The sequence below is a fragment of the Pan troglodytes genome, chromosome 16 (genome assembly GCF_028858775.2).
Source record: "Pan troglodytes isolate AG18354 chromosome 16, NHGRI_mPanTro3-v2.0_pri, whole genome shotgun sequence".
Taxonomy (NCBI): Eukaryota; Metazoa; Chordata; class Mammalia; order Primates; family Hominidae; genus Pan; species Pan troglodytes.
Genome location: NC_072414.2, coordinates 29,908,362 through 29,935,326, shown reverse-complemented (window position 1 = coordinate 29,935,326; position 26,965 = coordinate 29,908,362). Strand labels below are relative to the sequence as shown.

Here is a 26,965-nt window from a genome sequence, read left to right as displayed (position 1 = left end):
GATAATGGCACATTACTTCCTTCACTGGACCATTTATTTCTTGAGTGGAAAGGTTCCAACCAAGATATTAACTCCACAGAGAATAGAGTACAAGTTAATTTAAAAAAAAAGCTGATATGAAAGAAAAGCTAATATGAATTAGTGAGAAACTGAGTTTCAGAATCTTTTAAAATAAATACACTCTCAAGAACATAACTTGATTTTAGAAAAGATAACAGAGTGTTTTCAATTAACAGGAATGACCAAGGCAAAACCTCCATCTACTTGCAACAGAATGGAGATGCAGATGCAGATGATGAATTAAAGGGACTCAAGGAAGGTCACTATTCTGCCTTGAATTTGTTTTCATGGTTCTCTGAGAAGTGTCTAGAGGTGAGAAAGTCAATTTAACTGATTATTTTCTAAAAATAGAATTAACAGAAAATTTTGTTTAAAAAATATTTTCTTAGCATAGTGAAGTACAACATTTTCTATAGTTATCCACAGTACTTTAAGAAATTTACAATGTACTGCTAGAAATTTGAGTGAAACTTAGGAATTTTATGTGCTTTGGATGAAAGATGACAGCAAAAAATTATACAATTTTAGTTCATTTGCATTAAAATATTCTTACAGCAGAGCATGGAATCCAATAAAACAACCGGGGGAAAATCATTCTAATTTTAGGAGAAAAATTAACACCTACCTACCCTACAACCTCACAATTAAAATCTGGTGGAATTCTATAACCTTCCACATGGTTTGCCTCTTGTGTGGTGGGAAAGTGAGAGGGAGCATTTATTGACTCCTTTGAGAGAATGAAGAGGAAAGAAGACAACACTGTTGAAGAATCTTCTATAATCTAGATGTCAGAAGAAGCCACCCACTCTTTGATTCTAAGATTGCCTTGCTCCATCCCCCATTCTATGTTCTGTTCTGTTGGGTTTTTTTTCCCCTGAACATTTCTACAAATACTTTCTTCTAGTATTTGTGGAATACTTCATTCTATAACTAATGGCTATTTGTTTATCTCCAATCCAGCATTGACCTAAAGTTCAGACATGACTCTTTCTTTCTTCCAAAATTCACTTGTAAGAGTAGTTTAGTCCATTTCTCCTGCTATAACAAAATACCATAGACAGGGTGAGTTATAAACAACAGAAATGTCTCACAGTTCTGAAGGGTGGGTAGTCCAAGATCAATGTGCTGGCAGATTTGATGTCTGGTGAGAGCTGCTTTCTGCTTCCAAGAGGGCAGCTTGTTGCTGTGTCCTCACAAGGTGGAAGAGTGGAAAGGCAAAAAAAAAAAAAAAAGACAAATGTTCTCTGCAGCCTCTTTTTTAAGGACATTAATCACCTCCCAAAGGCCCTGCCTTGTAACTCCATTGCCTTGGTGATAGGTTTCAATATTTGAAGTTTGAAAGTACACATGCATTCAAACCATAACAACCAGTCAACAAGAAGCAACTTGCACAAGCAAATATCTACAACTATGTGTGGCAGATTTTACTGGATATTGAGGTAATCATGTACTCACGTTGCAGCGCTGTTTAGAAAATATTCTAACATTGAATATTAGCTTTTCTGGTCCTCTGAAAGTCCCTTCTCCATTTCCACCAACTTAGATTTCAGAGTCTCATGACATTGTTCAGCTTTCTCTCCTACTGCTTCTCTGTCTCCCAGTTGTGATAAAAAAAAATCCTTATATTATTATGAAGAGCATTTTAGCTCTAGCACTTACCACCTCCTCCCTCATTCACACTTTGCACAGCTTAAGATTTATTAATGTGCTTTGCTAAAAAAAGCTTCATGTATTTCAAGTGTTACCCTTTCTTCTCTACCCTGCCCCGCTTACTTTCTACAGAAGCATGGAGAGGAATATGAAGCTTTATTTCCCCAGAGGCAACACTTAGAATACGTAAGACTTAGAAGAGTTAGATGAGCAACATGTATCCTCTCATGCCATCAGAAGACATAAGTGTAGTTGACAATCCCAGCACTTTGGGAGACCGAGGTGGGTGGATCACCTGAGGTCAGGAGTTCGAGACCAGCCTGACCAACATGGTGAAACCCCGTCTCTACGTCTCTACTAAAAATACAAATATTAGCTGGGTGTGGTGGCAGCCACCTGTAATTCCAGCTACTTGGGAGGCTGAGGCAGGAGAATCACTTGAACCTGGGAAGTGGAGGTTGCAGTGAGCCGAGATCATGCCATTGCACTCCAGCCTGGGCAACAAGAGTGAAACTCTGTCTCAAAAAAAACAAAAAACAAAAAACAGTAAAAAGAAGAAAAAAGGACTCACAAGACTGGGTTCTTATTCTAGCTCTGTCACTAGTTAATTGTGTGATCTTGGGAAAGTACCTCATGGTACCTGAGAAATAATCTCTAAATTTGTTGCCAATTCTATGAGTCTGTGATTTGAGAGTCCCTCTGGTGCCTAGTTCTTCTATAAATGTAGTCAAGGTTGGGGTTTCTCCCTTCACAGGTAGGCGAACTTTCCCCTACCTTGGTCTGTGCCCCAACATCTCCCTGGCCAGCCATCTGCTCAATGCCTGTTGTCAGAAGCAATAGAGGTTTTACAGACAGGCCAAGCTTTGGGGCCAGATACAGGAATATATCCTGTTTTGTTTTTCAACTCAGAACCTAGGCTGTGCTGTTTACTCAGTGAACCTGGCTTATTTGTGAACTGAAACTGCGCATAATGATATCTACCTTAGAAGATTGTGTAAAACAATGATGCACATGAAGCACTAAAGTGAAGTGCCTAGCACATCATAAGTGCCCAGCACATCATAAGTGCCCATAAATGGAACATTATCATGTCTGTATAAGGGGGAAAGGTGAGTGTCATGGCAAGCACATGACATGCGCTTTCTGGGTCTGCTGACACACTTGCATGTATATGGTAGAATGAACTCAGCTTACTGGACAGATAGCTCCCAAACTTTAATTTTACTGAGTAGAAAATAAAAGTTAAGAGAGAGAGCTGAATGGTTCTAGGCAGCAATTTATTTTAGGCTACGATGAGGAGGGGAAAGGTAGATTGATTAAAGAGATGGGAAGAGAGAGGACTATGAATAGAAAAAATAAACATGTCCAAGGGGATGATTCAGTTTCTGCAGTATGATGACTGACAGGCATCCTTTGCCTTTGTCTCCATGAATCATATATAAATATATATATATACACACACATATATATGAAATATAATATCTATTATATATGTCTGTTAAATAATATAACCCAATATATTTATATATTATATATTTATATATTATTTATATATCATATTTATATATTATAGATATTTATATAATTATAAATATAGATCATATAACATATGTGTTAATATATTATATCTGATATATAATATATCATATGCCTACTATATATATTATATGTTAGATATAATATATAATTATATATTATAAATTATAGTATATATAATATATTGTATAATATATAAACAATTATATATCATAATAATATATAATATCTATTATATATAGATAATATATAATACATAAAATATCTATTATATAATAGGTGTTATATATATTTGTATATAACTGTAATATATAAGATATAGAATTATAAAGACATAAGATTATTGTAACCTAATATATGTGGCATTGTGGAGTGAGATCTATCTCTGGCACTTGTCAAAGTGTGAAGTCCTGCTTCAGTGTGCACATAGGTGTAAGGACAGAGACCTCATAAAGAAATTCACTGAGGATGCATATTCTGAAGATTTAAGGTGGATTAAAATGGTAGGTAGTGTCTCAGCCCTTGGGATTGATACTCAAATACTTTATCATCCACATCTATCTGTTTTCCACATCTATTCTCTTGAAGCTCAAATCTGGCTAGAGCCTATGTACCTGTGAAAAATGGGACAAGTTTGCTGTTATCTTGGACCTTGGTCCATCTGTTCCGCATCTAGCAGGAATATAATTTACTTACATGAATGACTAGCTTCTGAAGAGATCTTGCAAGTGTCATGGAATAGTGGCCTCTACTGTTCATGAGGGAAACAGGCTACCGTGGTCAAATCGTAAGGGAATACACTGCTTCAAAGGCCAATGCAGGCTGCTCCGTTGTCTGTAATGATTAAGACACTGTTGGGAAGGCCAGCTGCTGGCATCTATAGCCAGTCTCTTCTGTAAATATTCATCAGGAGAAGCAAGCCAGCCAGCCAACAGCCGTTTATCTCCCCTACAATAGTTTCTAGTCAGGCTGTAACCTCATGCTACATAAAAATGTTACCTTCCCAGGTCTGCACTGTAAACACAGAAAAGCAGCTATTAGTTTTGCTCCTTATCAGAAATGTATTTTGTTTTCTATATTTTCAGAGACAGGGTGCTGCCATGTTTCCCTGGCTAGCCTTGAACTCCTGGGCTCAAGTGATCCTCCCAACCCCAGTCTCCTGAGTAGCTGAACCTACATGTGCTTGTCACTGTGCCCAGCTAGAAAGGTTTTCTTAAAGCAATGATTTTAACCATTGGGTGTTGCCTTTAAGACCTCTGTTTCTGAGTATTATAAAATCAAAAATTTTAAATCATTTTAAGGAAGCAAAGTTAATAGCTGCAGTAAAATAAAAGCACATAAAGTGGCAGCTGTTCATTGTCAAAAGTTTACACTGACGAGGAATCTTTCTCTCTTTTCCTTTCTTATCTTTTAAAATAAAACCATTTAAAATACCACTGAATCTCCTTCTACAGTAATACTGTTACATGGCAAAACTATTCTGCTGGCTTGCTCCGCCTTCTGGGACCAGTTTTTTTTTTTTTTTTTTTTTTTTTTTTTTGCTGGCTTTCTCTACCTTCTGAGCAGATCTTTGTACTTTGTATTCTCACCTTCAGCAGCTATATTCTGGGTATGATTCCAAAGAATGCAGTCAACATTTACCTTTACTTTAAACAACAAAAGGGAAAATGTTATAGATTTTAAGCTGGCAGTGGAGATTTGAATCTTCTACAATAACTTTTGAACTGTTTTCTCAGCATTATTCTGCTTAGCTACAGCGGAGAAAATAGAGTGATGAATAATGAAATATTCATGAAAGAAAAATTTTAAAAAAAGTTTTCTTAAAATAAATTGATTCTAAAACCACAATGTGTGAAAGCACTTTTTTATGATGCCAGCTTTCAGATTCATGGGTTTAGAGGGTGTGGATTTGTTGCATTATCATGTGGCAGGGTGCTGGTAAATGGGAGCCTACCACATTTTGACAAGAATGAAGTCCAGTTTGATGTAGCATTGGCCACCCAGTGGGAACAAACTGCCAGGTTCCACTGAATCTTAGAGTTCTACTGCCATTCAGTGTAGAAAGAAAGACACTAGATTTTTTTTTTTTTTTTTTTTTTTTTTGCCAAGATGGCTGACTAGAAGCGGCTGGTGTGCGCCACTCTCACAGAGAGGAGAAAGAGTGGCGAATAAGGCGAATAAACATTAGCTCTTCAACTGGATCATGCAGGTGGACAAGTTGGGATTCATCGGGGAAGCAACACAACTCATGGAGAAGGGAGAAGAGAGAGACAGGACAGCTACCCACCCAGGATCGGCAGGGAGCCAGGAGAGGCTCCCCACTGCCGGGAAATGGGCCTCTAGACTGACATGAGCTGCTTAGAGCCTGGGCAGAGCCACCGCTCAGGCACACGTGGCTTCCTGAGGATCTTAGACCCCTGGGCACCCTGGCACCAGCTATTGCAGCTCTGGCGGTGGGGGCAGCAAGACTCCTTCACACGTCCCTGGGATAGAGGCTCAATCAACAGGGCCGAGGAGTGGACGGACCGCAGGCCTTACCTCCACTGTACCCCACCAGCCTAGGCCCACTGGCCTAGGACGCTAGTGCAGCCCCCGGTACCGCCTGAACTCTCTGGCCTCTGCACTTACCTGGGATGGAGTTTCCAGTAGTGGCAGGCAGGCCCCTTAGTTTTCTGGCTTTGCAGCTCCCAGCTCCCGCTGCCCTCAGACTCAGGAGGGAGCAAATCAATTAAAGACTAACATAGCCCCCAACACAGTGCAGCTGTCTTATGAAAAAGTGGCCAGACTGTTTTTCATAAGACACAGTGCAGCTGTCTTATGAAAAAGTGGCCAGACTGTTTTCCATGTGGGTCACTGCCCCCACTTACCCTCAGTGGGCAGGGCCTCCCAACCTGGGACCCCAGCCACCTCACCCCTCCTGGGGTGCTGGTAGCAGCTCTGCCCTGCAGTGGAGCTCCCAGTGGTGGCAGACAGGCCTGCCATTTTGGCTTCTCTGGAGCTCCTGCCCTTGTTGCCCTGAGGCTTGGGAGAATGTGAAAAGATGAAGGACTAATGCAGCCCTCCACCGAGCACAGCCGCCTTAAAGAAAAGTGGCCACTCTGTTTTCCTCATGGTTCGCTGTCCCTACTACTCCTTATTGGGTAAGGCCTCATAACCTGGGTCCCCACTCACCCCATCCCCGCTTGGGTGCTCAGGCAGGTTCTAAACTCACAATGTGTGAAAGTAGTTTTTTATGATGCCAATTTTCAGATTCATGAGTTTAGAGGGTGTGGATTTCTTGATCTGTCGTGTGGCAGGGTGCTGGTAAATGGGAGCCTACCACATTCTGCCAAGAATGAAGTCCAGTTTCATGTGGCATTGGCAGCCCTGCACTGCCCTCGGACAGAACTCCCAGCAATAGTGGGCAGACCTGTTATTTTTGTTCCCTACAGCTCCTGCTCCTGCTCCTGCTGCCCTCAGGCTTGGGAGGGAGCAAAAAGACTAAGGACTAAGGACTAAGGAGGACCTCCAGCACAGCACCGCTGCATTATGGAAAAGCAACAAGACGGTGTTCCAGGCAGGTCCTGTTACTCCTCACTGGGCAGGGCCTTTGACATAGTTAGGATCTGTGTCCCTGCCCAAATCTTATGTTAAATTATAATCCCCAGTATTGGAGGTGGGGCCTGGTGGGAGGTGATTGGATCATGGGGGTGGATTTCCCCCTTGGTACTCTGTCATGATAGTGAGTTCTCACTAGATCTGGTTTTTAAAAAGTGTGTGGCAATGCCCCTCAACCCACCTTGGTCCTGCTCCTGCCATTAAGATGCCTGCTCCTGCTTTGCCTTCCACCATGAGTCAAAGCTCCCTGAGGCCTCCCCAGAAGCAGATGCCGCCATGCTTCCTGTACAGCCGGCAGAACCGTGACCCAATTAAACCTCTTTTCTTTATAAATTACCTACTATCAGGTATTTCTTTATGGCAGTACAAGAATGGACTAATACAGCCTCTCAAACAGGGCAACCCAGCACAACAACCTTGCCTCTGCCTGAACACATCAATTGATGGTGGCTCTGCATTTCCCTGGAAAGGAAATCCCAGAGACAACCCTCAGACTCTCTCGCACTGTGGCTGCAGTGGTACCACCTTTACTACCCTTGGGCAGGGGGAGGAACAAAGGGCCTGGTCACATTGCTGGCACCTCCAGCATGTCATAGCCACCCTGTGGAGAGGAACTCAGACTCTTTTTCCTGTGAGCCCCCACCCCCTAGTCTTCACCAGGCAGGGTCCTGGGCTGGGGGCCACAGAGCAGCTGCCCCACCCCTGACTGCGCATTCCCACTGGTAGTAGCTCTGTGTTTCCCTAGGACCGAGCTCTGAGTGGCAACTGACAATCTCTCTGCCATTGCCACTGTAGCAGTTTTGCCCTTGTTCCTCTTGGACTGGGGAAGGAACAAAGAGTCTGAGGGCTTTATTTGTGCTCCAGCACGCCACAGTTACCATAAGGAAAGGAGCTCATTCTGTCTTCCCTGTGAGCCCTGACACCCTGCTCTTTACCAAGCAGGGCCCCTGGCTCAGGCCCACAGTACAGTTGTCCCAACCCTTGGCTTAACATTCCCGTTGGCAGTGGCTGTGTTTCTCTGGAGTGGGGCTCCCAGAGGCAACTGAAAGCATCTCTGCCACTGCTACTGCCATTGTAGGGGTACTGCCCTCGCTGACTTCAGACTGGGAAGGAACAAAGACCCTGAGTGCTTTACACCTCTAGCATGCTGCAGCCGCCATAAGGAAAACAGGCAAGTCTGTCTTCCTCATGAGTTCCCTGCCCCCACTATTTGTTGCCAGACAGGGCCCCCAGGTTAAGCCCACACAGCTGCCCCACTCCAGGCCAGTCTCCCAGATTGGTAAGGGCCCTGCATTTCTCTGAGGGTAGAGCCGTAAGAAACAAGTGAAAGACCTTTTGCCATTGCCACTGCTGAAGTCCCTGGCCCTGTTGTCCCCAAGCCAGGCAGGCAACATAAAGGCTGAGCTTGCCCCAAGGCTGTGGATATGCAACCCAGGAGTGCCAAACTGAGATCTTCAGTCAACACTTGAGTGGGAGAGGAGTCCACACTCTCAAAGCACAGAGATGGCGCATGGCTGCAAACACAAGGAAATACAGAGGAGCCATGTGGCTAAGCAAGAGCGTATCTACTGCCTATTACACTTAAGTGCCATCTACTGGATCACAACCCAAACTTCAACACCAAAAATACTTTGCTAATATACACGCCGTGAAACCAAGGACAAGAATTCAGCTACAAAAGACCCTGCACGAAGCCTCAGCCTGCTGAAAACATCCAGAAATGAAGACAACAGACTATACTCAAATTACACCACAATTAAAGGAACACTAACCCACACAAATAAGAACCAGCACAAGAACTCTGGCAGCTCAAAAAGCCAGAGTGTCTTCTTACCTCCAAACAACTGCACTAGTTCCCCAACAATGGTTCTTCACCAGGCTGAAATGGCTGAAATGACAGACATAGAATTCAGAATATGGATAGGAACAAAGATCATCAATATTCAGGAGAAAGCTGAAACCCAATCCGAGGAATCTAAGGAATACAATAAAATGATGGAGGAGATAAAAGGCAAAATGGCAATTTTAAGAAAGAACCAGGCTGGATGCGGTGGCTCATGCCTGTAATCCCAGCACTTTGGGAGGCCAAGGTGGGCAGGTCACTTTAAGACAGGAGTTTGAGACCAGCCTGGTCAACATGGTGAAACCCTGTCTGTATTAAAAATGGGCAAGGTGGCAGGCACTGTAATCCCAGTTACTCAGGAGGCTGAGGCAGAGGAATCATTTGAACCTGGGAGGCGGAGGTTGTAATGAGCCGAGATTGTGCTATTGCCTGGGCAACAGAGTGAGACTCTGTCAAAAAAAAAAAAAGAAGAAAAAGAAAGAAAGAAAGAAACCAAACTGATCTGATGGAGCTGAAAAACTCACTTCAAGAATTTCATAGTACAATTACAAGTATTAACAGCAGAATCAACCAAGCTGAGGAAAGAATCTCAGAGTTCAAAAACTACTTCTCTGAAGTAACTCAATCAGACAAAAGTAAGGAAGAAACAAAAAAGAATTGACAAAACTTCTGAGATACATGGGATTATGAAAAGAGACCAAACCTATGACTCATCGGCTATCCTGAAAGAGAGGGAGAGAAAGCAAGCAACTTGGAAAACATAGTTACGGACATCATCCACGAAAATTTCCCTAACCTTGTTAGAGAGGCCAACATTCAAATTCAAGAAATACAGAGAACCCCTGTGACATACTGTACAAGATGACTATCCCCAAGACACACAATAATCAGATTTCCAAGTCTGAAATGAAAGACGAAATGTTAAAGGCATCTAGAAAGAAGGAGCAGATCACTAAAAAGGGAACTGCACTGGACTAACATGAAGGAAAAAATAAGATCTTTTTTTTTTTTTTTTTTAAGATGGGGTCTTGCACTGTCACCCAGGCTGGAGTGCGATGGTGCAATCTTAGCTCACTGCAACTTCCACCTCCCAGGTTCAAGCGATTATCCTGCCTCAGCCTCCCGAGTAGCTGGGATTACCAGGCATGTACCACCATGCCTGGCTAATTTTTGTATTATTGGTAGACACAGGGTTTCACCATGTTGGCCAGGCTAGTCTCAAACTCCTGACCTCAGGTGATCCACCCACCTTGGTCTCCCAAAGTGCTGGGATTACGGGCGTGAGGCCCCATGCCTGACCAAGATCTTTTTCAGACAAGCAAATGCTAAGGGAATTCTTACCCGTAGACTGTCTTACAAGAGGTCCTTAAGGGAGTGCTAAATATGGAAAGGAAAGACTAATATTGTCCGCCACAAAAACACACTTAAATACACAGACCGTTAACACTATAAAGCAGTCTAGGCAATCAAGTCTGAATAATAACAAGCTAAAATCAAACCGCAACTGATCAATATTAACCTTGAATGTAAATTGGCTAAATGCCCCAATTAAAAGGCAAAGACTGTCAAGCTGAATAAAGAAAGGAAGACGCAACTCTATGCTGTCTTCAAGAGAATCACCTGACGTGTAATGACACCCATAGACTTAAAGTAAAGGGATGGAGAAAAATCTACCAAGTAAATGGAAAACAGGAAAAAGCAGGGGTTGCTGTTCTGATTTCAGACAAAACAGACCTTAAACCAATGGTAATCAAAAGAGACACAGAAGGACATTATATAATGGTAAAGAGTTTAATTCAACAAGAAGATCTGACTCTCCTAAATATATATGCATGCAACACAGGAACACCCAGATTTATAAAGCAATTTCTTGAAGACCTACAAAGAGACTTAGATAACCAAACAGTAATAGTAGGAGGCTTCAACACCCCACTGACAGTATTAGATAATTGAGGCAGAAAACTAACAAAGATATTTGGGACCTGAACTCAACACTGACAAAATGGGCCTAACATACACTTAACAGAACTCTCTATCCAAAAACAACAGAATATACATTTTTCTCCTTTGCATGGGCACATACACCAAAATAGACCACACAATTGTCCATAAAACAATCCTCAGCAAATTTAAAAAACACAAATTATACCAAACACACTCTTGGATCACAGTACAATAAAAATAGAAATCAATACCAAGAAAACTCCTCAAAAGCACACAGTTACATGGAAATTAAACAACCTGCTCCTAAGTAACTTTTGTGTAAACAATGAAACTAAGGTAGACATCAAGAAATACTTTGAAACTAATGAGAACAAAGATACAACATACCAGAATCTCTAGGACACAGCTATAGCAGTGTTTAGAGAAAAATTTATAGCATTAAATGCCCACATCAAATAGAAAGATCTTAAATTAGCAACTAACATAACACCTAGAGTAACTAGAGAAACAAGAGCAAACCAACCCCAGAGCTAGCAGAAGACAAGAAATAACCAAAATCAGAGGCAAACTGAAGGAAAATGAGATGTGAAAAACCATACAAAAGGTCAACACATCAGGAGTTGGTTTTTTGAAAGAATAAGATTAGTAGATCACTAGCTAGACAAATAAAGAAAAAAAGAGAAGATCCAAATAAACACAATCAGAAATAACAAAGAGGACATTTCCACCAACCCACAGAAATACAAACAACGCTCAGAGACTGCTACTAATACCTTTAAGCACAAAAACTAGAAAACCTAGAATAAATGGATAAATTCTTGGAAACCTACCCCTCCCAAGTTTGAACCAGGAAGAAATGGAATCCCTGAACAAACCAATAATGAGTTCTGAAATTGAATCAGTAATCAAAAGCCTACCAATCATAAAAAGCCCAGGATCAGATGAAGTCACAACTAAATTCTGTCACATGTATAAAAGAAAGCTGGTGCCATTCCTATTGAAACTATTTCAAAAAATTGAGAAGGGACTCCTCCCTAACTCATTCTATGAGGCCAGCATCTTCCTGATACCAAAACCTGGCAGAGAAAGAACAAAAGGAAAGCCTCAGGAGAATATTCTTGATAAATATAGATGCAAAATTCCTCAACAAAATATCAGCAAACAAAATCCAGCAAGACATCAAAAAAATAATCAACCACAATCAAGTAGGATTCATCTCTGGGATGCAAGGTTTGTTCAACATACGTGAAGCAATAAATGTGATTCATCACACAAACAGAACTAAAACCAAAACCACATGATCATTTCAATAGACGCAGAAAAGGCCTTTGATAAAATGCAAAATCTTTTCATGTTAAAAACCCTTGATACACTAGGCAATGAAGGAACATACCTCAAAATAATAAGAGCCATATGTAACAAACCCACAGCAAACATCATACTGAATGGGCAAAAACTTGAAACATTTGAGAATTGGAACAAGACAAGGATGCCCACTTTCACCACTCATATTCAACATTGTACTGGATATCCTAGCCAGAGCAATCAGGCAAGAGAAAGAAACTAAAGACATAGAAATAGGAAGAGAGGAAGTCAAACTCTCTCCTTTTGTAGACAAAATAATTCTATATCTGGAAAACCCCATAGTCTCAGCCCAGAAGCTCCTTCAGCTGATAAACAACTTCAGCAAAGTTTCAGGATACAAAATCAATGCACAAAAATCACTGGCCAATGCACAATAGCCAAGCCGAGAGCCAAATCAGGAAAGAATCACATTCACAAGTGCCAGTAAAGGAATAAAATAACTGGGAATACAGCTAACCAAGGAGGTGAAAAATTTCTACAATGAGAATTACAAAACCCTGCTCAAAGAAATCAGAGATGACATATTCAATGCTTATGGGTAGGAAGAATCAATATTGTTAAAATGGCCATACTGACCAAAGCAATTTATAGATTCAATGCTATTCCTATAAACTGTCAATGGCATTCTTCACATAATTATAAAAAACTATTTCAAAATTCATATGGAACCAAAAAAGAGCCCCAATAGCCAAGGCAATACTAAGCACAAAGAACAAAGCTGCAGACATCACATTACCTGACTTCAAACTATACTACAAGGTTACAGTAACCAAAACAGCATGACTACAAGGTTACAGTAACCAAAACAGCATGGTACAAAAAAAAAAAGGAAAAAAAGAAAAGAAAAACACATAGATTGATGGAACAGAGTAGACACCCCAGAAATAAAACCACACACCTACAATAGTCTGATCTTTGACAAAGTTGACAAAACAGGCAATGGGGAAAGGACACCCTATTCAACAAATGGAACTGGAATAACTGGTTAGCCCTGTGAAGAAGATTAAAACTGAACTCCTTCCTTACACCATATACAAAAATCAATGCAAGCTAGGTTAGAGACTTGTATGTAAAACCTACAACTATAAAAACCCAGAAGACAACCTAAAAAAGTCATTGTAGACATACGTCCTCACAAAGATTTCATGATGAAGCTGCCAAAAACAATTGCAACAAAACCCAAAAATTGTCAGATGGAATCTGATTAAACTGAAGAGCTTCTGCACAGCAAAAGAAATTATCAACAGAGTAAACAGCCTACAGAATGGGAGAAAATATATGCAAGCTATATATCCAATAAATGTTGCATATCCAGAATCTATAAGGAACTTAAACAAATTTACAAGAAAAAAACAACCCCATTAAAACATGAACAAAGAACATGAACAGACACTTTTCAAAAGAAGACATACATATGGTCAAGAAGCATATGAAAAAATGCTCAACATCACTAATCATCAGAGAAATGTAAATCAAAACCACAATGAGATAACATCTCACACCACTCAGAATGGCTATTATTAAAAACTCAAAAAATAACAAATGCTGACAAAGTTGCAGAGAAAAGAAAATGCGTATACATTGTTGGTGGGACTGTGATATGGTTTGGCTGTGTCCCCACCCAAATCTCATCTTGAATTCCCACGTGTTGTGGGAGGGACCTGGTGGGAGGTAATTGAATCATGGTGGCAGGTCTTTTCCATGCTGTCCTCATGACAGTGAATAAGTCTCACGAGATGGTTTTAAAAATGGCAGTTTCCCTGAGCAAGCCCTCTTCTCTTGTCTGCTGCGATGTGAGATGTGCCTTTCACCTTCTGCCATAACTGTGAGGCCTCCCCAGCCACGTGGAACTATAAGTCCAATAAACCTCTTTCTTTTGTAAATTGCCCAGTCTCAGGTATGTCTTCATCAGCAGTGTGAAAACAGACTAATACAGTAAATTGGTACCAGTAGAGTGGGGCGCTGCTGAAAAGATACTCAAAAATGTAGAAGCAACTTTGGAACTTGGTAACAGGCAGAGGTTGGAACAGTTTGGAGGGCACAGAAGAAGACAGGAAAATGTGGGGAAGTTTGGAATTCCCTAGGGACTTGTTAAATGGCATTGACCAAAATGCTGATAATGATATGAACAATGAAATCCAGGCTGAGGTGGTCTCAGATGGAGATGAGGAACTTGTTGGGAAGTGGAGCAAAAGTAACTCTTGTTATGTTTTAGCAAAGAGACTGGCAGCATTTTGCCCCTGGCCTAGAGATTTGTGGAACTTTGAAGTTGAGAGAGATGATTTAGGGTATCTGGTGGAAGAAATTTCTAGGCAGCAAAGCATTAAAGATATGACTTGGGTGCTGTTAAAAACATTGTTTTAAAAGGGAAACAGCATAAAAGTTTGGAAAATTCGCAGGCTGACATTGTGATAGAAAAGAAAATCCCATTTTCTGAGGAGAAATTCAAGGCAGCTGCAGAAATTTGCATAAGTAATGAGGAATTACTTAATTCCCAAGACAATGGGGAAAATGTCTCTAAGCATGTCAGAGGTCTTCATGGCAGCCCCTCCAATCACAGGCCTGGAGGCCTAGAAGGAAAAAATTGCTTTGTGGGCTGGGCCCAGGGTCTCTTTGCTATGTGCAGTCTAGGGACTTGGTGCCTTGTGTTCCAGCCACTCTAGCTGTGACTAAAAGGGGCCAAGGTGCAGCTCAGTCTGTTGCTTCAGAGGGTGGAAGCCCCAAGCCTTGGCAGCTTCCACATGGTGTTGAGTCTACAGGTGCACAGAAGTCAAGAATTGAGGTTTGAGAACCTCTGCCTAGATTTCAGAGGTTGTATGGAAATGCCTGGATGCCCAGGCAGAAGTTTGCTACAGGGGCGGGGTCCTCATGGAGAACCTCTGCTAGTGCAGTATGAAAGGGAAATGTGGGGTCAGAGCCCCCACACAGAGTCCCTACTGTGGCACTGCCTAGTGGAGCTGTGAGAAGTGGGCAACCATCCTCCAGATCCCAGAATGGTAGATCCACTGACAGCTTGCACAAGGTGCCTGGAAAAGCCACAGACACTCAATGCCAGGCCATGAAAGCACCCAGGAGGGGGTCTATATCCTGCAAAGCCACAGGGGCAGAGCTGCCCAAGACTATGGGAAACCACCTCTTGCATCAGCATGACCTGGATGTGAGACATGGAATCAAAGGAGATCATTTTGGAGCTTTAAAATTTGACTACCCCACTGGATTTTGGACTTGTATGGGGCCTGTAGCCCCTTTGTTTTGGTTAATTTCTCCCATTTGGAATGGCCATATTTACCCAATACCTGTATCCCCATTGTCTCTAGGAAGTAACTAAATTGCTTTTGATTTTACAGTCTCATAGGCAGAAGGGACTTTCCTTGTCTCCAATGAGACTTTGGACTGTGGACTTTTGAGTTAATGCAGAAATGAGTTAAGACTTTGGGGGACTGTAGGAAAGGCATGATTGGTTTTAAAATGTGAGGAAATAAGATTTGGGACGGGCCAGAGACAGAATGATATGGTTTGACTGTGTCCCCACCCAAATCTCATCTTGAATTCCCACGTATTGTGGGAGGGACCTGGTGGGAGATAGTTGAATCATGGGGGCAGGTCTTTCTTGTGCTGTTCTTGTGATAGTTAATAAGTCTCAGGAGAGCAGATGGTTTTAAAAATGGGAGTTTTCCTACACAAGCTGTCTTCTCTTGTCTGCCACCATGTGAGACATGACTTTCACCTTCCATTATGATTGTGAGGCCTCCCTAGCCATGCAGAACTGTAAGTCCAATAAGCCTCCTTCTTTTGTAAATTGCCCAGCCTCGGGTATGTCTTTATCAGCAGTGTGAAAACAGAATAATACAGACTGTAAATTAGCTCAGCCATAGTGGAAAGCAGTGTGGCAATTTCTCAAAGAACTTAAAACAGAATTAACCATTCAACCCAGCAGTCCCATGATTGGGTGTATACCCAAAGGAATATAAGCCATTCGACTATAAAGACATATACATGCATATACTCATCAGAGCACTACTCACAATAGCAAAGACATGGAATCAACCTAAATTCCCATCAATGGTAGACAGGATAAATAAAATGTGGTATATATACACTATGCAACCATAAAAAAAGAACAGGATTATGTCCTTTGCAGCAACATGAATGGAGTTTGAGGCCATTATCATAAGCAAACTAACTCAGGAACAGAAAACCAAGTACTGCATGTTCTTGCTTATAAATGGGAGCGAACATCAACAACACATGAACACAAGTGTACTTGAGGGTGGAAGGTGGAGGAGGGAGAGGAACTGAAAACCACCTATTGAATAGTGAGATTATTACCTAGGTGATGAAATAATCTGTATAACAAAACCCTGTGACATGCAATTTACCTATATAGCAAACCAGCACATGTACCCCTGAACCTAAAATAAAAGTTTTATAAAAAGTTGTACACAAAATGCAGAACTTTATTGGAAACCCTCAAGGCAGTGACATAGTGTTGGGTATTCTCATTTAGGGTGATGGGGTCTTGAGTAAATATCTCAGAGTTACTGGTATTATCAGAATGTGGGTATTTGTGCACTACTCTAATAATTGCCAGTAGAAGAGGGTTTGGTTTTCTCTGAGGCCTAGTGTTATAAAGAATTTACCAACTCCAGACAACTTGATGGACTAAGTTGCTCATTTTTGGGGATACTTGTATTTGGTACTTCCATTTGAGATATTCATCTAGGATGGAAAACGTTTTTAGTCCTTCAGTAAAGAATGGCTTTGCTAACACGTGGTCAGCTTATCTAATATGTGGCATGTCATTTTTCTTCCAAGTCTAGCATAATTCACAGATTTAATGTCACCTCTTATTGGACGTAGACATGGAGAATTACTCCTTCTATGTTTCTGTTATAGGACTTATCATATATACACGTGATATATCTGTCTCTCCTTCCCACCTTCTCAAAACCAGATATTATGTCTTCTTCATCCATGTATTCCCAACACTACACAGTACTAAGGATTTAACAAATATTCTTTTTCTTCTTTTCCTTTTTTTCCTCAAATCATGAGCAATATGAACTTATCATTCTGATAAATAATTATTTTGAAATGTAGAAGTAGGCCGGGTGCGGTGGCTCACGCCTGTAATTCCAGCACTTTGGGAGGCTGAGGTGGGCAGATCACGAGGTCAGGAGTTGGAGACCAGCCTGGCCAATGTGGTGAAACCCCGTCTCTACTAGAAATACAAAAATTAGCCAGGCGTGGTGGTGGGCGCCTGTAACCCCAGCTACTTGGGAGGCTGAGGCAGGAGAATAATTTGAACCTGGGTGGTGGAAGTTGCAGTGAGCTGAGATAATGTCATTGCACTCCAGCCTGGGCAACAGGGCGAGATTCCATCTAAAAAAAAAAAAAAAAAAAAAAAAAAAAAAGAAATGTAGAAGTGTAGAGATGTTGCCTAAACAGGCCAGTTGATAACAGCTCAGAAAACTCAGGTTTGACCGTAGAAACGAATGGTGTCTCTAACACTGGCTTTTAGTGAACTGTTTCTCTTCTCCAGTGCAGAACCTTCAAAGGAGTGTGGAAAGTGTCTGGAAGGAAAGGTGTGCACCTTGGAGCTCTCCTTGGAGTGTATCATTGAGCTGTTTGCGTTTGGGTGGTGAGTCTTTGGAAGGTAAGACTTCTGACCTCCAAAGGGGTGGATCTCCAGAGAGTAGCCTGACTTCCTGAAGGGCATCCTGGAGAAGCAAGGGTGAGAGAGGCAGAAACCTGAGTTCATCTTGATCCTCTAGGAGCTTGACCTTGGAGCAGAGGGCGGAGTAGGGCTGAGTATTTGAATGGAAGAAGAAGTGCACCTTGAGTCTGGCACTGAGATTCTAAGCATGGGACACTATTATCTGCACTTAGCACTGAAGAATGAAATCCACCTGCCTCAGCAAACCACATAGGGTGAACAAGATCTCGAATTACATAGAAGGTAACCATACATCCTGGTTTTCTGAAACAGTCCTGGCATAATTATTAACAGCATTCTTTTCTATTATCACAAGTGTCTCAATTTGTACAATAAATTACTTGACCACGTTGTGTAGGATCAGTTTTCAACAGTGACATTATGTGTTCTCACAAAGCAATGGCAGTGGACCAAGGAGTCCCAGGTTGGCTCCTGGCTGGTGTGAATGCTAGAATGACCCCTCCCTGCCCTTGGACTTGAGAGCTATAAAGGCTCCTGACAATTTAGGAGGGAGGAATAACTTCAAGAAGGAGTTCAAATATATCCAGTTTTTTTAATTTAATACATGGTATTTTATTCGATTTTATGCAACTTTCTGAAAAGATATACTTCACTGCAGTGAATAGTGCCTGTATGTGACAAGAATTTCTGTTTTCATCTAATAATAAGCTAATAGGGTAGAATTTTTTACCTTAAATTAAGAAGGTTACAGCCTCTGGTAACCATTCTTCTACTCTCTATGCTTCCTCCTTAGCATGTAACTGACCCTATAGAAGTAATCTCAGTTTGGATTTTCCATTTAATCCAGAAGTTAATTAAAAGGATCTTTTATAAAATTTGCATGTGGCTAGATATTACTGGTTGGTTACACATTTTCATAATTTCTATAGTCATTGCACAATGCCTAGAAAATATGACCTGCTTGATATCAGCTTTCTTAAAATTGAGACACTTTTAGACCTAAAACCTTACCATTTAAAATAATTTTCTCTTGTACTGGAAAATAATGTAGAGTATATCCTATTAGTAAGGCATGTGAGTGTTTCAGCAATTAATTGGAAAAATAAGAGGTGTGATATATATGCTACTTTGAGTTGGTGAAGCAATTTATACCAGTCATATTCTACTTATTTTAGAATTGTTGCTTACTTTAGCCCTAGTGACCTGATTATTTACATGGTTCTTAAACTGAGCTCTTTGTAGAAGCTTTCACCATCTTAATCTACTATCTTGAGAAGTTATAATTTTTGCTTACAGGAAGACACAGAGTTTAGCAATGAAGTAGACCTCTGCTTTTGCATGTCCAGCATCCCTTTTCTCTTCCATAGGCACTGAGCCCCTTTTAGTGGGAGAAATGCATTCCATATAGTTTAGGTCATTCCCTTACTTTGTTCTTCTTCTTTTACTGCTCTTAATCCTTAGTAAGGGGCTGAACATATGACATAAGCTTGACCAATCAGAGTACTCCATCCCTCTGGCCACATTGACTGTGGGACAGGGTAGGCAATTGACCTCAGATAGGCCAGTTTATGACCTTTTCTGGACTTTACTGCTGAACCTGTTGGAAAAGACTTTTATTCTGCAAAGGTTGCTAATCTGGTAGTACGAGATCTGGATTGTTGGCAGCCATCTTGCCACTAAAAGGAGGAGGCCCGTCTGAAGAGAGAAGAAAAAGAAATGATGTCCCAAGACATTGTTTTGAGGTTTCTTGCTCTAGCCTTGCCTAAAGCCCCAAGTCTATTCGCGCACTGAAAAAAATTTTGTGGGTACATAGTAGGTGTGTATATTTATGGGGTATATGAAATGTTTTGAAACAGGCATGCGATGAGTAATAATCACATCATGTAAAATGATGTACCCATCTCCTCAAGCATTTATCCACTGTATTTACAAACCAATTATACTTAGTTATTTAAAAATGTATAATTAAATTGTTATTGATGATAGTCACCCTGTTTTGCTATCAAATACTAGGTCTTACTTAAAAAAAAAAACCACTAAGCATTCTCACCTCCCTGCCATCATCCTTCACAACCTCTGGTAACCATTATTCTACTCTCTATCTTCATGAGTTCAATTGTATTGATTTTTAGGTTTCACAAATAAATGAGAACATGTGATGTGTGTCTTTCTGTGCATGGGTAATTTCATTTAGCATAATGGCCTCCAGTTCCAATGCAAATGATGGAATCTCATTTTCTTTTTATGGCTGAATAGCACTCTATTGTGTAGATGTACCATATTTTCTTTATTCATTCATCTGTTGATGGGCACTTAGGTTGATTCCAAATTTTGGCTATTGTGAACAGTGCTGCAATGAACATGAAAGTGCAGATAGCTCTTCAATGTACTGATTTCCTTTGTTTTGAGTATATACCCAGCAGTGGGATTACTGGATCATATGGTAGCTCTATTTTTAGTTTTCTGAGGAACCTCCAAACTGTTCTCCATAGTGGTTGTACTAACTTACATTCCCACTAACAATGTATGAGTGTTCCCTTTTCTCTATATCTTTGCCAGTATTTGTTATTGCCTTTTTGGATAAAGCCATTTTAACTGGGGTGAGATGATATCTCATTGTAGTTTTGATTTGCATTTCTCTGATGATCAATGATGTCAAGTACCTTTCACATGCCTGTTTGCCATTTGTATGTATTCTTTTGAGAAATGTCTGTTCAAATCTTTTGCCCATTCTAAATCAGATTATTAGACTTATTTCCTATAAAGTTGTTTGAGCTCCTTATATACCCTGGTTATTAATCCTTGTCCGAAGAGTAGTTTGCAAATATTTTCCCCTATTCTGTGAAGTGTCTCTTCACTTTGTTGATTGTTTCATTTGCTGTGCAGAAGCTTTATAGCTTGATGAGAACCCATTTGTCCACTTTTGTCTTGGTTGCCTGTGCTTGTATTACTCGAGAAATTTTTGCTCAGACCAATGTACTGGAGAGTTTCTCTGATGTTTTCTTGTGCTGGTTTCATAGGCTGAGGTCTTAGATTTAAGACTTTAATCCATTTTGATTTGATTTTTGTATATGGTGAGAGACAGGGATTTCGTTTCATTTTTCTGCATATGGATATCCAGTTTTCTCAGCACCGTTTATTGAAGAGACTGTCTTTTCGGCCATGTTTGTTCTTGGCACTTTTGTCAACAATGAGTTCACTTTAGGTGTGCAGATTTGTTTCTGGGTTCTCTATTATGTTCCATTGGTATACATGTCTGTTTTTATGCCAGTACCATGCTGCTTTGGTCACTATAGCTCTGTAGTATAATTTGAAGTCAAGTAATGTGATTCCTCCTGTTTTATTCTTTTTGCTTAGGATAGTTTTGGCTATTCTGGGTCTTTAGTGGCTCCCTATAAATTTTAGAATAGTTTTTAAAAATTTATGTGAAGAATGTCATTGGTATTTTGATAAAAATTGCACTAAATCTGTAGATTGCTTTGGGTAGTATGGATATTTTAACAATATTAATTCTTCCAATCCATGAACTTGGAATAACTTTCCATTTTTTGGTGTCCTCTTCAATTTCTTTCATCAGTGTTTTACATTTTTCATTATAAAGATCTTTCACTTCTTTGGTTAATTCCTAGATATTTAATTTTATTTGTGGCTATGATAAGTGGAATTATTTTTATTTTTTTTCAGATTGTTCACTGTTGGCATATAGAAACGCTACTGATTTTCACAAAGTGGGGACAGGTCATCATGGTGGATGGGAGGCAGGACTAGATTGCAACTCCAACTCAGACAGGGAGAGAAGCATGCAGAGGCTCGCATTGTGAATTTTAGCTCCAGATCAACTTCAAGAAAAAAAACAGCAATTCTGAGAGGACCTACAGATCTTCTGAAGGAAGTGGACTGCTCCTGCATGACCCGGAAGACACCCCAAATACTGTGTTGGTATCCATGGCTGAAAGACCCATAGACAGTTCATATGACAGGACTCTGTGCAGACAACCCCTGGTACCAGCCTGGCACCTGGTAGATTTGCTGGGTGGCTAAACCCAGAAGAGAGGCAACAATCACTGCAGTTCTGCTCACAGGAATCCACATTCTTAGGAAAAGGGGGAGAGTATTACATCAAGGGAACACCCCGTGGGACAAAAGAATCTGTACAACAGCCTTCAGTCCTAGACCTTCCCTCTAACAGGGCCTACCCAAATGAGAAGGAACCAGAAAACCAACTCTGGTAATACGACAAAACAAGGCTCTTTAACACCCCCCAAAATCACACTAGTTCAACAGCAGTTGATTCAAACCAAGAAAAAAAATCTCTGATTTACCTGAAAAAGAATTCAGGAGGTTAATTATTAAGTTAATCAGGGAGGCACCAGAGAAAGGCAAAGCCCAATGCAAGGAAATCCAAAAAATGAAACAAGAAGTGAAGGGAGAAATATTCAAGGAAGAGGTAGCTATTCTTATATCAGACAAAACAAACTTTAAAGCAACAGCAGTTAAAAAAGAGAAAGAGGGACATTGTATAATGGTGAAAGGCCTTGTCCAACAGGAAAATATCACAATCCTAAACATATATGCACCTAACATTGGAGCTCCATAATTTATAAAACAATTACTAATAGACTTAAGAAATGAGATAGACAGCAACATGATAATAGTGGGGGACTTCAATACTCCACTGACAGCAGTAGATCGGTCATCACACAGAAAGTCAACAAAGAAACAATGGATTTAAACTATATCTTGGAACAAATGGACTTAACAGATACATACAGAACATTTTATCCAACAACTGCACAATACACATTCTATTCAACAGCACATGGAACTTTCTCCAAGATATACCGTATGATAGGCTATAAAACAAGGCTCAATAAATTTAAGAAAATTGAAATTATATCAAGCACTCTCTCAGACCACAGTGGAATAAAACTGGAAATCAACACCAAAAGGAACCTTCAAAACCATGCAAATACACGGACATAATATAACCTGCTCCTGAATGAGCATTGGGTCAAAAATGAAATGAAGATGGAAATTAAAAAATTCTTCTAACTGAAGGACAATAATGACACAACCTGTCAAAACATCTGAGATAAAGCAAAGGTGGTGCTAAGAGGAAAGTTTATAGCCCTGAACACCTACATCAAAAAGACTGAAAGAGCACAAGCTGACATTCAAAGGTCACACCTCAAGGAACTACAGAAACAAGAACAAACCACACCAAACCCAGCAGAAGAAAGGAAATAACAAAGATCAGAGCAGAACTAAATGTAATTGAAACAAACAACAACAACAAAAGAAATACAAAAGATAAATGAAACAAAAAGCTGGTTTGTTGAAAAGAGAGATAAAATTGATAGCTCATTAGCAATATAAATAAAGAAAACAAGAGAGAAAATCCAAATAATCTCATTAAGAAATGAAACAGGAGATATTACAACTGACACCACAGAAATACAAAAGATTATTCAAGGTTATTATGAACACCTTTACACATGTAATCGATAAAATCTAGAAGAGACCGATAAATTCCTGGAAAGATACAACCCTCCTAGCTTAAACTGGGAAGAATTAGATACACTGAACAGACCAATAACAAGCAGTGAGATAGAAATGGCAATTTGAAAATTACCCACACAAAAAACAGTCCAGGACCAGACGGATTCACAGAAGAATTCTACAAGACATTCAAAGAAGAATTGGTACCAACCATTTTGACACTATTCCACAAGATAAAGAGGGAACCCCCATCCCCCAATTCATTCTGTGAAGCCCCCATCACCCTAATACCAAAACCAGGAAAGGACACAACCAAAAAAGAAAACTACAGATTGATATCCTTGATGAAGATAGATACTAAAATCCTTAACAAAATACTAGCTAACTGAATCCAACAACATATCAAAAAGATAATCCATCATGATCAAGTGGGTTTCATACCAGGGATGCAGAGATGGTTTAATATACACAAGTCAATAAAGGTTATATGCCACATAAACAGAATTAAAACCAAAATCACATGATCATCTCAATAGATGAAGAAAAAGCGTTTGACAAAATACAGCATTGCTTTATGATTAAAACTCTCAGCAAAATTGGCATACAAGGGAGATACCTCAATGTAATAAAAGCCATCTATGACAAATCACCAGCCAATATAATGCTGAATGGGGAAAAGTTGAAAGCATTCCCTCTGAGAACTGGAATAAGACAAGGATGCCCACTCTCACTACTCGTCTTCAACATAGTACTGTAAGTCTTAGCCAGAGCAATCAGACAAGAGAAAAAAATAAAGGGCACCCAAATAGGTAAAGAGGAAGTCAAACTGTCACTGTTTGCTGATGATATGATCGTTTACCTTGAAAACCCTAAAGACTCCTCCAGAAGGCTCCTAGTACTGATAGAAGAATTCAGCAAAGTTTCCGGATACAAGATTAATGTACACAAATCAGTAGCTCTTCTATATACCAACAGTGAGTGACCAAGTGGAGAATCAAATCAAGAATTCAACCCCTTTTACAGTAGCTCAAAAATAAAATAAAATATTCAAGAATTTACCTAAACAAGGAGGTGAAAGACCTCTACAAGAAAAACTGAAAAACATTGCTGAAAGAAATCATAGATGACAAACAAATGGAAACACATCCCATGCTCATGGATGGGTAGAATCAATATTGTGAAAATGACATACTGCCAAAAGCAATCTACAAATTAAATGCAATCCCCATCAAAATACCACCATCATTCTTCACAGAAATAGAAAAAAAAATCTAAAATTGATATAAAACAAAAAAGGAGCCCGCATAGCCAAAGCAAGACTAAGCAAAAAGAACAAGTCTGGAGGCATGACACTACCTGACTTCAAACAAATCTATAAGGCCATAGTCACCAAAACAGCATGGTACTGGTATAAAAATAGGCACATAGACCAATGGAACAGAATAGAGAACTCAGAAATAAACCCAAATACTTATAGCCAACTGATATTCGACAAAGCAAACAAAAACATAATATGGGGAAAGGACACCTTTTTCAACAAATAGTGCTGGGATAATTGGATAGCCACATGTAGGAGAATGAAACTGGATCCTCATCTCTTGCCTTATACAAAAATCAACTCAAGATGGATTAAGGACTTAAATCTAAGACCTGAAACTATAAAAATTCTAGAAGATAACATTGGAAAACCCCTTTTAGGCATTGGCTTAGGCAAGGATTTCCTGACCAAGAACCCAAAAGCAAATGCAATAAAAACAAAGATAAATAGTTGGGACTTAATTAAACTAAAGAGCTTTTGCATGGCAAAAGGAATAGTCAGCAGAGTAAACAGACAGTCCACAGAGTGGCAGAAAATCTTCGCAATCTACACATCTGACAAGGGACTATTCAGAATCTATATTCAGAATCTAGAACAAACTCAAACAAGTCAGCAAGAAAAACCAAACAATCCCATTAAAAATTAGCCTAAGGGCATGAATAGACAATTCTCAAAAGAAGATATACAAATGACCAACAAACATATGAAAAAATGCTCAATATCACTAATGATCAAGGAAATGCAAATCAAAACCACAATGTGATACCACCTTCCTCTTGCAAGAATGGCCATAATCAAAAAATCAAAAACCAGTAGATGTTGACGTGGATGTGGTGAAGAGGGAACACTTCTACACTGCTGGTTGGAATGTAAACTAGTACAAACACTATGGAAAACAGTGTGGAGATTCTTTAAACAACTAAAAGTAGAACTACCATTTGATCCAGCAATTCCACTACTGGATATCTACCAGGAGGAGAAGTCATCATACAAAAAAGATATTTGCACACTCATGTTTATAGCAGCACAATTTGCAATTGCAAAATCATGGAACCAACCCAAATGCCCATCAATCAACTAATGGATAAAAAAATTGTGGTATATTTATATGATGGAATACTACTCAGCCATAAAAAGAAATGAAATAATGGCATTTGCAGCAACCTGGATGAGATTGGAGGCCATTATTCTAAGTGAAGTAACTCAGGAATGGAAAACCAAACATCATATGTTATTACTGATATGTGGGAGCTAAGCTATGAGGACGCAAAGGCATAAGAATGATACAATGGACTTTGGGGACTTGTGGGGAAGAGTGGTAGGGAGTGAGGGACAAAAATGTAGGGACAAAAATATTTTTAAAAAGACTGCAAATATAGTGCAGTGTATACTGCTGGGGTGATGGGTGCACCAGAATCTCACAAATCACCACTAAAGAACTTACTCATGTGACCAAATACCAACTGTACCCCAATAACTTATTTAAAAAGTTACTGATTTTTGTATGTTGATTTTGTATCCTGCAACTTTACTGAATTTGTTCATCAGTTCTAAATAGTTTTTTTTTGGTGGATTCTTTAATTTTTTTCCCAAATATAATATCATCTGAAAACAAGCAGAATTTGACTTCTTTCTTTCCAATTTGGATGTTCTTTCTTTATTTCTCTTTTCTGATTGCTCTAGCTAGGATGTCCAGTACTATACTGAATAACAGTCATGAAAGTGGACATGTTCCAGATATTAGAGGAAAGGCCTTCAGTTTTTCCTTATTCAGTATGATACTAGCTGTGGGTCTGTCATATATGGCTTTTATTACGTTGAGCTATGTTCTTTCTATCTCCAGTTCTTTGAGGGCTTTTATCATGAAGCATTGTTGAATTATATCAATTGCTTTTTCAGCATCAGTTGAAATGATCATAGGGTTTTTGTCCTTCATTCTGTTGATATAATGAATCACATTGATTGATTTGTGTATGTCGAACTATCCCTGCATCCCAGGTCATGATATATGATATTTTTAATGTATTGTTGAATTTGGTTTGCTAGTATTTTGTGGAGGATTTTGCACCAATATTCATCAGATATTTTGGCCTGTAGTTTTCTTTTTTGATGTGTCTTTGTCTGGTTTTGGTGTCAGGGTAATATTGACCTTACAGAATGAGTTTGGAAGTATTCCCTCCTCTCCTGTGTTTTGGAATAGTTTGAATAGGATTGGTATTAGTTCATCTTTATTTATTTTTTAATTATACTTTAAATTCTGGGGTACATGTGCAGAATGTGCAGGTTTATTACATACATATACACGTGCCATGGTGGTTTGCTGCACCCATCAACCCATAATCTACATTAGGTATTTCTCCTAATGCTATCCCTCCCCTAACCCCCCACCCCCTGACAGGCCCCAGTGTGTGATGTTCCCCTCTGTGTCCATGTGTTCTCTTGTTCAACTCCCACTTATGAGTGAGAACATGTGGTG

General features: G+C 39.8%; 1 protein-coding gene and 1 long non-coding RNA gene across 2 annotated transcripts in view; one reads left to right on the top strand and one right to left on the bottom strand.

The window, feature by feature from the left end:
• The window catches only part of LOC107968588 (uncharacterized), a 169,045-nt gene that overhangs the window by 87,415 nt on the left and 54,665 nt on the right, over positions 1-26,965 (top strand). The window contains exons 4-7 of the long non-coding RNA XR_010151594.1: positions 237-372; positions 6,678-6,802; positions 17,543-17,651; positions 17,770-17,954. This is a non-coding gene — a long non-coding RNA (uncharacterized LOC107968588). The remainder of the gene's footprint in view (positions 1-236; positions 373-6,677; positions 6,803-17,542; positions 17,652-17,769; positions 17,955-26,965) is intronic.
• The window catches only part of TMCO5A (transmembrane and coiled-coil domains 5A), a 33,499-nt gene continuing 24,448 nt past the window's right edge, over positions 17,915-26,965 (bottom strand). Inside the window, exon 12 of the mRNA XM_510291.7 lies at positions 17,915-19,367. Within this exon, the coding sequence (XP_510291.2) occupies positions 19,349-19,367 (19 nt within the window). The 3' untranslated portion in view covers positions 17,915-19,348. The remainder of the gene's footprint in view (positions 19,368-26,965) is intronic.